The following is a 13,278-nucleotide window of genomic DNA, read 5'->3' on the forward strand; positions in this document are numbered from 1 at the left end:
ACGTAGGCCAATACGAAACTCGACGCTCGTAGTTCGTATTCTAGTTGCACCCGGTGTTCAAAGATCCAGCAGCAACTGGGGAGAGATCTTCTCCAGATCGTCGACCTTGAACAAGTCAGTCTCTCCATTGTCCCTCAGACTCGTTTAGTTACCCACCTCCAAGAACCCACCCTCCTTCTCGGCTGCTGCTCGCGCAATGGCTTCCCTCACAAAGACATCAAAGTACTTCCCCGCCGCTGCGTTCGCATCTTTTGACATCCGGGTCGCATCCTTGGTAAAGAATTCGTGCAGCAGCCGCGTCAGCAGGTCCCGTGGGATCGTCTTGTCCGCCTCCGGTTCCTCGTCCTCCACCATGTGCACCTCTCGTGAAGGCGTAGCTTCCTGCTGATCTTGTTCGTCCGACGACTCGAAAGGATTGCTGGACTCGGGCTCCGCAGCCTTGGAGGGCTTCTTGCTCGTCGCCTGAGGTCGGCCACGGCCAGCGGTTGAGGTCTTCTTTGGCGGCATAGTGGATTGGCAAACTCACTTCATGTGAGATCGGACAAGGTGTGTTCTTGAGCTTTGGACGCGTTATGCATCGTCGGTGGCATCGCGTCGTGTTGGAGGGGTCACGGACATATGTGGCTTAGTCATCGGTGCGAACTTCAAACACGTTCTGCGATGGCCTCAAACCCCAAATCTCGAGCGGAAGTTCGCTGGATATGATGAGACCGACCTCATGTACGCTTCTCATTACCTTGTCTCTATAATTATTAGGAGTCGACTAATTGGAGCGTGTCACAAAACATTGGCACAGATTCAGATACGGTCTCAAGGGAAATTGCTTGGGTGTATAAATTACAGCGACCTAGAAAGGTAGGCATTGCAAGATGAGAAAAAGACGCCATGCCTATGCCAGTCTAACCCGCGAAGAGCTACTATTGCAGAGAACCACTTGTGGGTATCCGTTACAACCTCCCTCTTCCTGCACTTCGATCTCGCCCTTTTTTGTCAACCAGCGGACACCGTGTCACGCTAGTAGACGGAAGTCTCTCCCATCCCCACCTCTCCAATACACACCGATTCTATACAGATGTGAGGGCTAAGGCGCTTATTTGAAGGCCTTGCCGAAGAGGATGACCTGGAGCTGATCGTAGATGGACAGGACACCAGCACCGGCAACACCACGGAGGATGTTGGCACCGGCACCCTTGAAGAGGGACTTGACACCCTCCTTGGCAACGATCTGCTGGGCGGCATCGAGGGTGTTCTTGTACTTGACGGCCTGACCGGAGGTCATCATCATGCGTCGTCGGATAGTGTCAAGAGGGTACGAGGCGATACCGGCACCAGTGGTGACGACCCAACCAAGAGCGAAAGAAGCAAGGAAGTTGTTGGCGAGGCTGCCGACAAGGAGGACGGGCTTGATGGAGTCGTACATGCCGAAGTAGAGACCACGGTAGACGATGATACCAGCGACGGAGGGCATGAAGCCACGGTAGAGACCGGCAATACCGTCGGAAGCGAGGGTCTTGCGGTAGACGTCAACGAGACCGTTGAACTGACGCTCACCTCCACCCTTGGAGTTCTTGGCATCGTTGGCAAGACGAGTACGGGCGTAGTCCAGGGAGTAGACGAAGAGGAGGGAGGTGGCACCGGCAGCACCACCGGAGGCAAGGTTACCAGCCATCCACAAGGCGTAGCCATCCTTCTCCTTCTTGTAGCCGAACATCTTCTTGAACTTGTCACGGAAAGCGAAGTTCAGGGCCTGGGTGGGGAAGTATCGGATGACGTTGGCAGTGTTGCCTCGCCACAGGGACATGACACCCTCATCGGCCATGGTGCGCTTGAAGCAATCGGCAATGCCGTTGTACTTGCGGTCAAGACGACCCTGCTTGATCATCTCATCCTGAACGGGTTGTCAGCGTTGATTCACAGTGGAGAAAAAAACCGAAGCTATTGTGAGGCTTGGTCGCACGTGACAGCAAGCGAGAAAGTGAGAATTCTCACCGACTTCCAATGCAACCAAAATACACTGGCAAGAGGCTTCAGATGAGGCTTCTACTAACCTGGTTCTGGATCAGGAGCTTGACACGCTCAATGGGGGCGGCGGCGGTCTTCGAGACGGCGGCGGAAACACCACCCACTATAGAGAGTATTAGTATCGGGTCGTGGTTGTTGACATCAGCAAGATCGAACACGAGGCGACAAGTGTCATCCCCGTGCTGACATGCAACGATCATGTGTGTGATGGGACATACTCAAGAAGTCGGCCAAGAAGGGCTGGAAGAAAGACACGTTAGCCATTGACCCGAAAAACTTTGAGGTGCTCCATTTTCGCTCGGCCGAGCAGCGGCATCGCGATAGCAGCCATACATGGCTAGAACTTGCTCGGAGGTGCGGTAGGCACCTCGGACTGGTCGAGCGATGCCAATTGAGGCTTGTGATCGAGTCCAACAGGTTCCAGGCGATGGATGAACAGCTATCGCGAACGCGGCATTTCGAGGCGTTGCGGTGGAGGATCGGACTGTAGACTTACCGGCATGCCCAAAACCTTCTGGGGTTGCTCAGACATGATGACGGCTGTGCAAAAACTTTCCCTTGAAAAGAAAGAAGTGAGGGGAGATGGAGAGATGGAGGAGGAAGAAAGAAGGAGTGGGAGAGTCGAGCGAAATAAATCAGCGTCGACGGGGGGTGGGAGGTATTTGGGGGGAGGGAAAAAATTCGCGGCGGATCTGGAGGAGAGGCGCTTTTGAGAGCGAATCTTCCCGGCTCGCGCTAAAGGGAGCTGGGCCCCCAGCCTCTCTCCAGTTCTTCCACGGCAACAGCGCTGTGGCGGCCTGAGGCTCCCACATCACAGGGGTGCGCTTCAGGGTGCGTGAGCCTGTGGCAACCGGCCAGCGCCCCGCGAGAGGCAGTGAGAGCCTGTGAGAACCCGCCGAGGGTGCGTGGGGTGGGGCCTCCGGGGTCCAACCAAGCCTGGGGCCAGCCTGTCCAACCTGGGCAAGCCTGGGCCAGCGCCGCCAGCCGGCTGCGAGATGAGAGATGCCGGTTCACCCCGATTTTTTGTCGCTCGCCGAGACCTAGACCCGTCGGTCGTGCCTGAGGACTGGATTGGACTGAATCGCATTGGATTGGGCTGGACGGGCAGAGGGCAGAGGGCAGAAGGCAATAGGGCAACGGCCGCACACTGTGACACTCTGTTTTTTTTTTTAAAGGGGCAAAAGATACCGGAAATCCTGTTATTTGTTTTGCCATCCATTACGGTCTGTCCGTCTCGACATCCATCCTAGAGCTCACGAGTCAAATATCTCAAGTATCTCTTCCCTAGATCCATCCATCCATCCACCATCCATGCGGCCATCCACCACGGTGCCCACGTCGCTGACACACCCCCGGCCCTTTTTCCTGATAAAAATCTACAGCTCTGAGCTCCCCCAGCCAACGTTCATCCGTCGGGTCTCCCCAAAAAACCCACAGTGGCTGTAGCGGTCTCAGCGGTCTCAGCGGTCACAGCGCCCTCCCTCCCTCACACCCACCCACCCACACCAATTCTTTGGGGATCCTCCCACAGTGCGTGCGTCATTGGATCTGGTCCCCGTTGGCCCCCGGCAATAAGGTAGCTGGCGTCTCACCGTCCATCCATCTTTGCTCTTTTTTTCTTGCTTGCTGGCCCATGGCCATAAAACAATCAATGAACCTAGGCAAAGCAAGCAAACCAAACAAGCACAATTCATGGGCGCCCCCCGTTGTCCTATCTGTGAGACCAGAGCCTGCTCCTCCGTGAATCAATGGTTACATTTATCCCCAGCCAGCCTAAGCAAGTGTTCCCGCCAGACTGTCATGGAGGGTGGATACAAAGGACGGAACATGCAAAATTTGATGTCCATCGCCAGCGTTCCGGCCCAGCGCTCCATTCTCCTTCCATGTCCATAATCCCGCGCCTTGGCTGGCCCCTAGGGTCCACCGGCCGCAAGGGAGGAGACAGGAGCCGAGCTAAAACGCTCTTCTCCGTCAGCCTTCAGGGGGCTTCGGGGGCCATTCACGGCCGACGCGACCTGCCCTGGCCAAGTGCCACTGCAAGCCTGCTTGCCGGAGTCTCTGACGCCTTCTAACGCCCCGGCCCCCGTCCTTTGAACCGAGTCAAAATCCGAATCCGCCACCACTGGCGCCTCACTTCGTGTTCCCTAAAATAAGCTACTATGTAGTATGTACCTTCGTAATCTTCTGGTTGCCGTTGGCCTCGGTAAAAGACACTTGTCCTGTGCTTGTCCTACCTACTGTACTGTACGACACACTTGTTGTCATACAGTATACGTATCGGTTAATTTTTTTCTTCCTTGGGCTGGCTTATCTCTAGAGGTACTTCGGAACACCCGACCCGATAGCGTTTATCGGGAACAGTAACTGATTGTCATTGATCGACTAGTGTACTGGCCTTGTCCGAAGAATAATCAATTTCTTCACTACCTACCTAGGTACCCGCCTGGGGATGTACGTAGTCCGAACGAAGATTTCTCTCTACTATGTACGATACATCGCATTTGAGGATCTCAATGGCTTCTAAACCCTGCAGAGGGAGGATTGTGCCGATCTACAGTTGGCCTATGAGATAACGGCCTCGTCGGAAATTCAGTATCCACTTTCCAGTTTTCCACCCCCAAAGATTGAGGCGTCCAGACTGACGCAAACTCGTTTGAGACGTTCTAGTCTCCAATTGATGTCGCCATGGCCATGCGGTGAGTTATTTGTCGCCCGGATAACCGACGCACGTATGGATACTCTGTAGCCGCCGCATGGTTGACCGAGCGGCTATCCTGTCAAGGCTAGAGCGCATATCGTGCATCCTGGCTGCATCTTCTCTGGGCCACATCGGAACGAACTTGGCTGCACAAGTATAAATGGATCATGATGGCCCAGCTTCGACCCTAGGCTTGGCTTTGGGTGACATTAGTTAATCATGATGAAACAATCCTTTCTCTGCGCTCTTACGAAGGTGCAACTGAGTACAGTCTGATCGGTTCTTCACTTGTGCTCTGGCTCTAGGGCTTCAGCTCGGTAACTTACCGAATTTTAAACCTGAGGCACTAACAAAAAGTACGTACCCCGCAAATGAATGCCGACGAATATGCCGCCAACAACTTGAATTGCCATCATGAGAGAGGATCATTACTCGCAAAAAGGTCCAGTTCTTGGAAACAAGGGATAAGCCGTGTTTGGCAAATACGACATCCCCATTTTCTTTAAGATGGTTCCCTCATTGGTTCATGCACATGTGGCCACGATTAGCCATACATGATCTTGAAATTTATCAACCCTCCTTAGCACAGATCTGAGATAGCCGTTGCTGTTTTGACTATGACCAGCACGATCCACCAGAACCAGGCGAGGAAGTTGTTGATATATCCCACCATCTCGTCAAATTAGCAAATATGGCGCTGGTCTCAGTAGCTGCTCCATGGTGTTACACTAGTCTGCGCAGTACAGCTACCCGTTGACGGCCTCGAAGAATGGCGTTATTCACGTGGAATTGGAAATATTTACTAACCGAATTATCACACTGCACGTCAAACCAACGGAGGATGGATTCTTTGTTGATGTCCATTCAGGAGAAATTGTCTTACAATCCGCGACGGTGTATAGGAAGAATGAAGTTACCCCAAGGGCCATCTGCGTGGCTGTAGACGAACTATCGTAGAGCATATATGTAACAACAATTGGTTTTCGGGTATCACGCCTGCAGCCTCCTCGTAGTCAGAAAATTGCACAGGTCCTGCCACCTTTAATATTTACCAGTGGTTGGTAGGTTCGACAGTAGGGTAGTGCCATGAATGGACCGACAGATGTTGGTTGAATGGTTGATTCAATAATCTAAGTAATAAATCTTGCAGATAATGATATCCCTGTGACGTGTTACTCGCCCTAATTGGATAATTTGCCATGGTGTAGGATCACGGTGTCAACCAATCCTACCACGATGAGTTTACATGAGTGTTTTCGCCATCTTGATGAGCGCACTTGACTTGACTGGTTGCGAGCGACGAGACTAGAGTATCTATAGAAAGTGGTACAGCCTTGCGCGATGTGTTGATTATAACAGTTGCGTGGGTAATGATGGTAGTGGTCAGAGTTGGAAAGCGGCGTCGGCTGGGACGAACAGGCTGGTTCTTCATTAGTACCTAGCGAAAGAGCCGACCCCATCTTTCCAAAATTCGTAGCATATCCGGCTTCCCAATTTTGTGTATTCCTCTATCTAAATTGCCAGGAGAACATAACCGCGAGGAACTATGGCTCATAGGTGGCCCACATCTTGAAACAGGGCACATCATGGATTGGAGAAGTGGTGGCGGAGGAGTTGCTGTTAGAACTCGACAGATGAGTGACTGTATACGACAAAGCCTCCTAATTAAAATGGGGGCAAGTACGGTGCAAATTTTACACCTCATATCTCTGTGTATACATGCCATAATCGCTTACTAGAGGCGCAGTCATTTATTCATCTCCCATGAAAAGGAGGGAATGATCTCGTCACATACAAGGAGGGCCTGGTCTCGACGGCACTATAGGAACAATAGTTGTTTACTAGCATACAGGTGCAGAGTAATGCAGAACTCTCAACGGCACGAATTTGCCTGGTTGCATTCAGGCCAGACAGAGACCATTGCAACAGTAGTTGTTTAGAAGCAGCTCATAATTGACAATCACGTTGACAAGACTGTTGTCATAAACAAACATCGCCAGGCTTGATAATATTACATCCCTAGGGTTGCTTTCCTAGCAAGAATGTACCTGCTACTAGACAAGTCGATACCAAGTCGATACCAGATGCCACGTACTACATCCATGCAGGATCAGTACAGGGCGACGACAAGCGCAACATGGGACAGCATTGACTCAACGTCCAACCAACTTGGGCGCGGCACGGGAGCATAGAGAAGAGGTACAACTCAACCACGACATACATCATGCATCACACACACAGAGAGGGCACACGGTTGTGGTCATTTGAAGATCTTTCATTCCGTTGCCATGCTAAAGCAATTCCGGTCCCTTTGTTAACCGAACATGAAAAGCGTCCCAACCAGGCTTTGTTTCGCCTTTCAACACCCGCCGACCCTATGATCTGTCTATCGTCCAGATCACCCAGACGCAAAATCGTGAGACTCAAATCTTTTCGTTCATGGCGTTTAGTCAGTACCACCAACGGCACGGGCTGCGATGTGTGTTAGCATCCGGGAAACGCTTCGCCTGTAGGGCACAGAAGGGCGGCCATACTGTAGATCTTCATCTTGCTGTGAGTGACGACGGGCTTGATAATGCCCTTCTCCTCAAGGTCGGCAAGGCACTGGCGGGCCAGAGAACCGTTGATCTTCATTCGGTCGACGAGGGTGGCGATGGTGACGAGGCGGTAGGACGGGACATCCTTGTAGAGCTTCTCGGAAGTGGTCTTGTCGAGAATGACGGCGTGCTGGGCCTTGTCCTTGACCTTGCCCTTGGACCTTTCGTTGCGCGTAAGTCTCCATGTCGGCGACGACGGTGCGTCCGTACTTACCACTTCTTCTTTTGCTTCTTTGCTCCAGCAGCGGGTGCCTGTGATCGGGGTCAATTAAACGCTCATCGTACGTCGCTGTGAGGGCATCCGGGCACATACCATTTTGTCTCTGATGTGCTGTCGTCGACGGGAGTGTGCAGAACAGGAAAATGTGGTGATGCGATCCAAAGAACCTCCCACCTTAGCCCCCAGCCGAAGTTCGCCCAGGGCAGCCGAGCCCTAAGATTTGGAGTGGTGGGTACGTACCTAGTTTTGACGCATTCTGATTCGCCCGGTGGGACACCACCAAAATTTCAACCCTTCTAACCCGAGCCCACCTTCAACTTCACGAAAATACCATCTCGCCATCCAGTACTAACCGCAGTCCCCGTCAGTCCCAGCATCCACGACTGCAACAGCAAACATGTCTGACGCCGGTGAGATCGAGGTCGAGAACGCTGCCCTCTACGAGGTGCTTCCCAAGGATGTTGTGAAGGAGGTTGGCAACGTCAAGTTGTTCAACAAGTGGGACTACGATGTCGAGGTCCGCGACATCTCCCTGACGTACGTTGGACATCAAGACACCCTCGGACGACGAGCCTTTGCTGATTGAAATCGACGCGACAGTGACTACATTTCCCTGCGAAACCCCGTCTACGTCACCCACACCGCTGGCCGATATGCCACCAAGCGATTCCGCAAGGCCAACTGCCCGATCATCGAGCGATTGACCAACTCGCTGATGATGCACGGCCGCAACAACGGAAAGAAGCTTATGGCTGTCCGAATTGTTGCCCACGCCTTCGAGATCGTACGTTGAACCGGCTCTGAATATCTTGGAAGTTGTGGCAGCGCGCTGACACTTAGGGCTAGATCCACCTCATGACCGACCAGAACCCCATCCAGATCGCTGTCGACGCCATTGTCAACTGCGGTCCCCGCGAAGACTCTACCCGAATTGGTTCCGCCGGTACCGTCCGACGACAAGCCGTCGATGTTTCTCCTCTTCGACGGGTCAACCAGGCGATCGCTCTCCTGACCACTGGTGCCCGCGAGGCTTCTTTCCGCAACGTCAAGTCGATTGCTGAGTGCCTTGCCGAGGAGCTGATCAACGCCGCCAAGGGTTCCAGCAACTCTTACGCTATCAAGAAGAAGGACGAGTTGGAGCGTGTGGCCAAGAGCAACCGATAAAAGGTGCAACGGTGGTTTCATGACTGGAGTGGTTGCGGCTTTGGCGTGGTTCCGGAATCTTTCAGAATTGCATTTTGCGTTCATCGGGTCTGGGAACGCGGCTATGGATTGTCTTAGGTGGCTCTAGAGTCTCAATAAAAAAAGTCAGGCTCCCTGAGGGTTCAATCAATGGTTCAATCAATTAATGTCTTCGATCACTTCGCTCTCGTGACTAGTCCGGACTTGAAAATGCCGTCACACAATGGACTCGATGAAAGGGGTCTCGGGACTACGCGTCAACTATTTGGCATTGCGTACGTGTTCATCGTTCTTCTTGACTATTCGTAAGACTCTTCGTAAAACTCGTTGCACCGTAACTCATCAGCAAGATCCTCGGCAAGATCCTCGGCAAGATCAAGAGCCCTAGACGCGGGCGGGGGGGCTATCCACCGTCACACGCTGGAACATCCCAACATGGGCCATGCCCTCTTCCGACCACTCGCCCATGCCCTCATCCACCTCAAATCCCCATTTCTCCCATGCGCCGATGACTTGCTTCTGTGCATGGACGCAGATGAGCCCATTCCACTTCGGAACATCCTTTCCATCCGATGCACCCATCTGCTCAAGGCCCAACTCCATGATACTCGGGTTGAAATATGTCGGGTTGGACTTGAGCCAGCTCAGAACCGTCTTGACAAGCAGCCCAGCAATGCGATGGCCTCTGAATTCTTTGAGGACAGCAAGGCGACCCAACTTGACGTATGGCTCTTTGCCGTCATGATAGGTCGTAGCCCGGTCTATGCCAAACGTCTTTGCGGGCACGACTGAGGGGACCTTGCTGTTCCGCGGCACGACTTCGCCGTTCCGGGGGCCGTTCAGGACACCGTTCCAGTACTCTCCGCCATTGTCGGGGTGCGGTTCGTGAGGGAAGGGAACGAGACGGATGGTTCCAATGGGTGTGGTACGAGTTGAGCTGCGTCGCGGCTGCACCACATTGCCCTGTTCGTCGCGGATCTCAGCTTCCTCTGTCTTGTTGACGCTGGCGTAGACAACCCAGTGGCAGCATCTCGGGTCGTCAGCATCGAACTCGTTCTCAGCGGGAACATTCTGCTCTCCGACGAAGACCGCCTCCCGGACCTCCATCGCTTCAAGGAAGGTTCGGGGAATGGTCCCAGGTTGCGCCTCAGCCGGAGCGCCTCGCTGGAACCCATCAAGCTTGCTAGGCCCGATGAAGTTGATGAACGGGGTACCCATAGTTGCTAGTTCGGTGATGTAACGTGATTTGATGTGATATGATGTGACTCGGTGAGTCCGAGCGGACTTGAAGTCGCGGGATCTGTGGTATTTGTATCCCGTTGAGATGATGGCTAGGATGGGGACGAAGAGTTGGTGATGTGGGATTCAAGAGTCACTTAAGTACTACGCCCGAGGCTGTGTTTGACGAAAGTGCAAACGGAAACAGTCAGCTCTAGAGGAGGCAGGGATAACGTATTGACCACGGTTGAACAGTTCGCGCAACGGAAACCCGATAAGCCAAAAATGGAAGGCAGAGCGCATATCTTGACCGAAGTCAACGTTGCGTGGGCCGTTGTCAACTTGTTTTCTTAGGCGGATGGGATGCATGAGGATCCCGCTGCCGGCTAGCGACGATTGTTGGTGGGGCACACCTTGTTGATACAGGGTAAGTGCGTTGTCACGAACGTCGACCCTGTCGTTCCAGCCAATTGACGAACATACGGCATTACCCAGGGCGTTTATCACTAAATGTGTTACTGTCGCATACCAGGCGTATGGTTGGGTGGAAATTGGTTGAAACGATGTCTGTCTCCGGCAGTTGGGTTGTCACATTGATGGCAACCGAAGAAAACCCATATTTGCACTTCGTTGGTCCACACGAACAACGTGTGTCAACCCCGGAGCAATAGCCTTAAACCACGTTACTCCCACGTACGTATGATTATAAACCAAACGTTTCGCACCCGGATCCACGTGGGTGGCTTGAGAAATCCTTGCCGTAGTTCGAAACGCAGCATCTATAGTATCCCGAACCAGACCCTAGTCACGCAACTTGAGCATGCACACCAGGGAATCCTTAAGCGAATGGATATTAATCATCGCGTTGAAAGTGTTTGCTGCATAATATCATAGCTAGATTGCTGCTCGTTGAAAATTAAGTATAACGGTACCTCCGCTGGCTAGGGTCGAGTTATCCATCGTCCACAACACCGATGATTCTCAACATAAACGACATGGCCAACTTTGAAGTCTCCACCCGGGATAGGATGGAAAGTCGTCCACGCGTCTCGAATTACACCACCAGCTCAATCACTGACCCCAAAAACGTCATCTGCCCACATCATCATCATTCTTGAGAGTGGGTCTCTAGACCGCGGCCTCGGCAAGGTTTGACAAGAAAGTCGAGTCCTTGAAGGGAACGGTGGCGGATCCAAAGTCGGTGTTGGTCAAAGCAGTTCGGGCCGCATCAGTCAGGCTCTCCCAAGCAATGAGGGGCTGCTGGCCGCCCTTGGTGTCAGTGAAGATCATCTGATGGTTGACCACAACGTAGCTGATGTATCCAACAAGGGGGCTGTTGCCGGAGAAGGTGCCGGTACTGGAAGTATCATAACCACCGTGCTGGGAAACAGCCATGCCAACAACCTTCGCCGACGTGCTCAAGCTGTCCAACCACACAACGGCGTTCTCCCAGTCGTGGCGATGTCCCAGTCCCGAAGCAGGGGAGTCCTTGGGCATGTACCAAGAGTACATGATGGCATACTTGCCGTTCACGGTCGCGCCACGGGCATACACCTGACCAGTGCTGGAAGAACAGCCCGAAGAAGAGTCCCCGGTCGTCTTCAGACCACCACTGCGAACGATTAGTCTTGGGCAATAATGAATGAAGGAGGCATATTACCCTGTGTTGCCAGCCGCATCAACAGCCGGGAAAGGCACGCAACCATTGAAGACCTTGAGGTAAGGCTTGTACTTCAGGTACAGCGCACCAGCGGTCGTGGAAGGAACGGCCTCAGCAAAACCGACAACCGCATCATGGTCGATGACAGCGCGCTTCTGAATGGCAGCGCCAGAGACAGCCGTGGCGGCAATGGCCAGGCCAGAAATGAGTCGAGTGATGAGAACCATATTGAAGACGCAAGGGTCAGGTTGTTGAGAGAATAAAGATGACAGTGGTAGCTAGTCTGGCCTCTTAATCCTCAGATATGGGAAGTCTTCAGGACTCGAGCTTGTTTATAAAGACGCTGTAAACTTAGACTCCGTGATGTCGGTGAACTAATACAGAATTCACTCGGGACTTGAGAGAGACAGCTGCCTTATAACTCGGACCGTGGTGGTATACTGTTGCCCCATTGGGTCACTGCCCCTGAGCACTGCCGGTGGGGATGAAGGCATCGCGGCCACGGATTGGCGGATCTTGAATGGTTTCCGGCCGCGGCGTGGTTATCGTGGGTATAAGTTCCCTAATTGGGAACATTGGACCGCTAGCTAGGGCCGCGATGTAACACGCGGTGTGTGTGGGGTATCCGGCGAAGAGCCGTGATGGTCTAGAAACGTCCGTTTATGGACTGATAGCGGACTTTGTGGTTTAAACGAGCGGTAAGTCATATGTGAAGACGGAAGAGCGTCGGCAGTGGGGGCCTTAGCGGGCTGGTTATAGGCGAGGTATCAGGGATTTGTCAGGTTCTCTCACCTGCTTTATTCAAGGAGCGAATCATTAGCCTACTCGCTATACATGGACGGAATATTATCTAGGAGGCATGATTGATACCTAGGATCTACAGGACTGCATACATAAATATCGAGGAGGCGGCAGATTCGTCCATAACTCCGAGAAGTAACTTGCGAAGCTTGGGTAGACAAGGTCATGAGAGCGTGATATTGGCCAGCCTGAAACAGACAACTCTCCGAAGATACCGGAGGAACCTTGTAATATCTGCCATAAAGGAGCAAAAATCCCACCTCTACGAACAACCCCGCACCTATGGCCGCACATGATGCCTAGGCATTGGTCAGGAGAGACCTCAGTAACTGGTTGGGTAATGGGGTTGACGGTGGAGGGTAGCGGCACATTGTCTCAGATGTGTGAATGGAGAAGACAATGGGAATGCCAAATGGAGGTATGTATACGTGTGCGTCGCTGAGAAATCCGGAGAAATCCGTGGAGTCGGATATGCTCGGCTTGAAGGTGTTGTGGTTTACATGCGACTGTTTGAGGGTGAGAAGGCGAAAACGGGTGGTGAGATGTACCTATAGAAACAAAGGCACCAAGGCGTGTCAGCACCCAGGCGCAATGATGATGCAGGCGTTTAAGACAGTGCGTGCAGCAGTTGCACAGACTCGGGGTCCGCCCATGCTGTGCGGCACGGACGAGCCACTGCCGTGGGTGGAGAATATAGTGCACGTCGACTAGCGGCGTTGCTGCCGGGGTTTCTTCTGTTCTTTGTTCTGTTGAGAGGGAACGAGAATTCTGGTGATGCTGGCGCACGTGCGGTGCTAGAGCCTAGAGCCGTGGGCTGGGTTGGGTTGCACTATACGAGGCATATCCATCGTATATCCCATGACATAATGCTCGAGTTGAG

The 13,278-nt window shown here is 52.9% G+C and overlaps 7 protein-coding genes across 7 annotated transcripts; 2 read left to right on the forward strand and 5 right to left on the reverse strand.

Annotated features, from left to right (window-relative positions):
- Positions 1–108: 108 nt before the first annotated feature.
- Positions 109–704, reverse strand: BGZ61DRAFT_517168 (uncharacterized protein). The gene has a single exon (XM_046252321.1). The coding sequence runs from the start codon at positions 505–507 to the stop codon at positions 145–147; it is 363 nt and encodes a 120-aa protein (XP_046105426.1). The 5' UTR covers positions 508–704; the 3' UTR covers positions 109–144.
- Positions 705–808: 104 nt separating this feature from the next.
- Positions 809–2,899, reverse strand: BGZ61DRAFT_450051 (mitochondrial carrier domain-containing protein). Its single transcript, XM_046245689.1, has 4 exons — positions 2,519–2,899; positions 2,241–2,262; positions 2,049–2,125; positions 809–1,888 (listed from the first exon to the last, which is right to left on the reverse strand). The coding sequence occupies exons 1-4, from the start codon at positions 2,552–2,554 to the stop codon at positions 1,091–1,093; spliced, it is 933 nt and encodes a 310-aa protein (XP_046105427.1). The 5' UTR covers positions 2,555–2,899; the 3' UTR covers positions 809–1,090.
- Positions 2,900–4,146: 1,247 nt separating this feature from the next.
- On the forward strand, positions 4,147–4,911 carry BGZ61DRAFT_450054 (uncharacterized protein). The gene is made up of 2 exons (XM_046245690.1): positions 4,147–4,341; positions 4,409–4,911. Exons 1-2 carry the CDS (start codon positions 4,189–4,191, stop codon positions 4,544–4,546), a joined length of 291 nt encoding a protein of 96 aa, XP_046105428.1. The 5' UTR covers positions 4,147–4,188; the 3' UTR covers positions 4,547–4,911.
- A 2,255-nt stretch (positions 4,912–7,166) lies between these two features.
- On the reverse strand, positions 7,167–7,633 carry BGZ61DRAFT_531709 (S25 ribosomal protein-domain-containing protein; the record flags this gene model as incomplete). Its single annotated transcript, XM_046253757.1, has 3 exons — positions 7,167–7,192; positions 7,255–7,569; positions 7,603–7,633. The coding sequence occupies 3 exons, from the start codon at positions 7,631–7,633 to the stop codon at positions 7,167–7,169; spliced, it is 372 nt and encodes a 123-aa protein (XP_046105429.1).
- A 142-nt stretch (positions 7,634–7,775) lies between these two features.
- BGZ61DRAFT_450059 (ribosomal protein S7 domain-containing protein) lies at positions 7,776–8,882 on the forward strand. Its single transcript, XM_046245691.1, has 3 exons — positions 7,776–8,074; positions 8,138–8,321; positions 8,384–8,882. The coding sequence occupies exons 1-3, from the start codon at positions 7,935–7,937 to the stop codon at positions 8,699–8,701; spliced, it is 642 nt and encodes a 213-aa protein (XP_046105430.1). The 5' UTR covers positions 7,776–7,934; the 3' UTR covers positions 8,702–8,882.
- Positions 8,883–8,962: 80 nt separating this feature from the next.
- BGZ61DRAFT_450061 (acyl-CoA N-acyltransferase) lies at positions 8,963–10,303 on the reverse strand. Its single transcript, XM_046245692.1, has one exon. The coding sequence runs from the start codon at positions 9,935–9,937 to the stop codon at positions 9,104–9,106; it is 834 nt and encodes a 277-aa protein (XP_046105431.1). The 5' UTR covers positions 9,938–10,303; the 3' UTR covers positions 8,963–9,103.
- Positions 10,304–11,065: 762 nt separating this feature from the next.
- BGZ61DRAFT_493374 (necrosis inducing protein) lies at positions 11,066–11,824 on the reverse strand (the record flags this gene model as incomplete). The annotated part of the gene is made up of 2 exons (XM_046250642.1): positions 11,066–11,549; positions 11,598–11,824. The coding sequence occupies 2 exons, from the start codon at positions 11,822–11,824 to the stop codon at positions 11,066–11,068; spliced, it is 711 nt and encodes a 236-aa protein (XP_046105432.1).
- Between the last annotated feature and the right edge of the window lie 1,454 nt (positions 11,825–13,278).

Source organism: Ilyonectria robusta, assembly GCF_021365365.1.
Source record: "Ilyonectria robusta strain PMI_751 chromosome Unknown BGZ61scaffold_8, whole genome shotgun sequence".
In the NCBI taxonomy this organism is placed as follows: domain Eukaryota; kingdom Fungi; phylum Ascomycota; class Sordariomycetes; order Hypocreales; family Nectriaceae; genus Ilyonectria; species Ilyonectria robusta.

Excerpts from the sequence above, each read along its gene's own strand:
- BGZ61DRAFT_517168 (XM_046252321.1), bottom strand. The coding sequence starts at position 507 with ATGCCGCCAAAGAAGACCTCAACCGCTGGCCGTGGCCGACCTCAGGCG.
- BGZ61DRAFT_450051 (XM_046245689.1), bottom strand. The coding sequence starts at position 2,554 with ATGTCTGAGCAACCCCAGAAGGTTTTGGGCATGCCG. Across the intron at positions 2,126-2,240 it reads CTTCTTGGCCGACTTCTTGA|TGGGTGGTGTTTCCGCCGCC; the intron begins GTATGTCCCATC and ends TACTCTCTATAG. Across the intron at positions 1,889-2,048 it reads AGCTCCTGATCCAGAACCAG|GATGAGATGATCAAGCAGGG; the intron begins GTTAGTAGAAGC and ends CAACCCGTTCAG.
- BGZ61DRAFT_450054 (XM_046245690.1), top strand. The coding sequence starts at position 4,189 with ATGTACCTTCGTAATCTTCTGGTTGCCGTTGGCCTCGGTAAAAGACAC. Across the intron at positions 4,342-4,408 it reads GGGCTGGCTTATCTCTAGAG|TGTACTGGCCTTGTCCGAAG; the intron begins GTACTTCGGAAC and ends TTGATCGACTAG.
- BGZ61DRAFT_450059 (XM_046245691.1), top strand. The coding sequence starts at position 7,935 with ATGTCTGACGCCGGTGAGATCGAGGTCGAGAACGCTGCCCTCTACGAG. Across the intron at positions 8,075-8,137 it reads GTCCGCGACATCTCCCTGAC|TGACTACATTTCCCTGCGAA; the intron begins GTACGTTGGACA and ends TCGACGCGACAG. Across the intron at positions 8,322-8,383 it reads TTGCCCACGCCTTCGAGATC|ATCCACCTCATGACCGACCA; the intron begins GTACGTTGAACC and ends ACTTAGGGCTAG.
- BGZ61DRAFT_450061 (XM_046245692.1), bottom strand. The coding sequence starts at position 9,937 with ATGGGTACCCCGTTCATCAACTTCATCGGGCCTAGCAAGCTTGATGGG.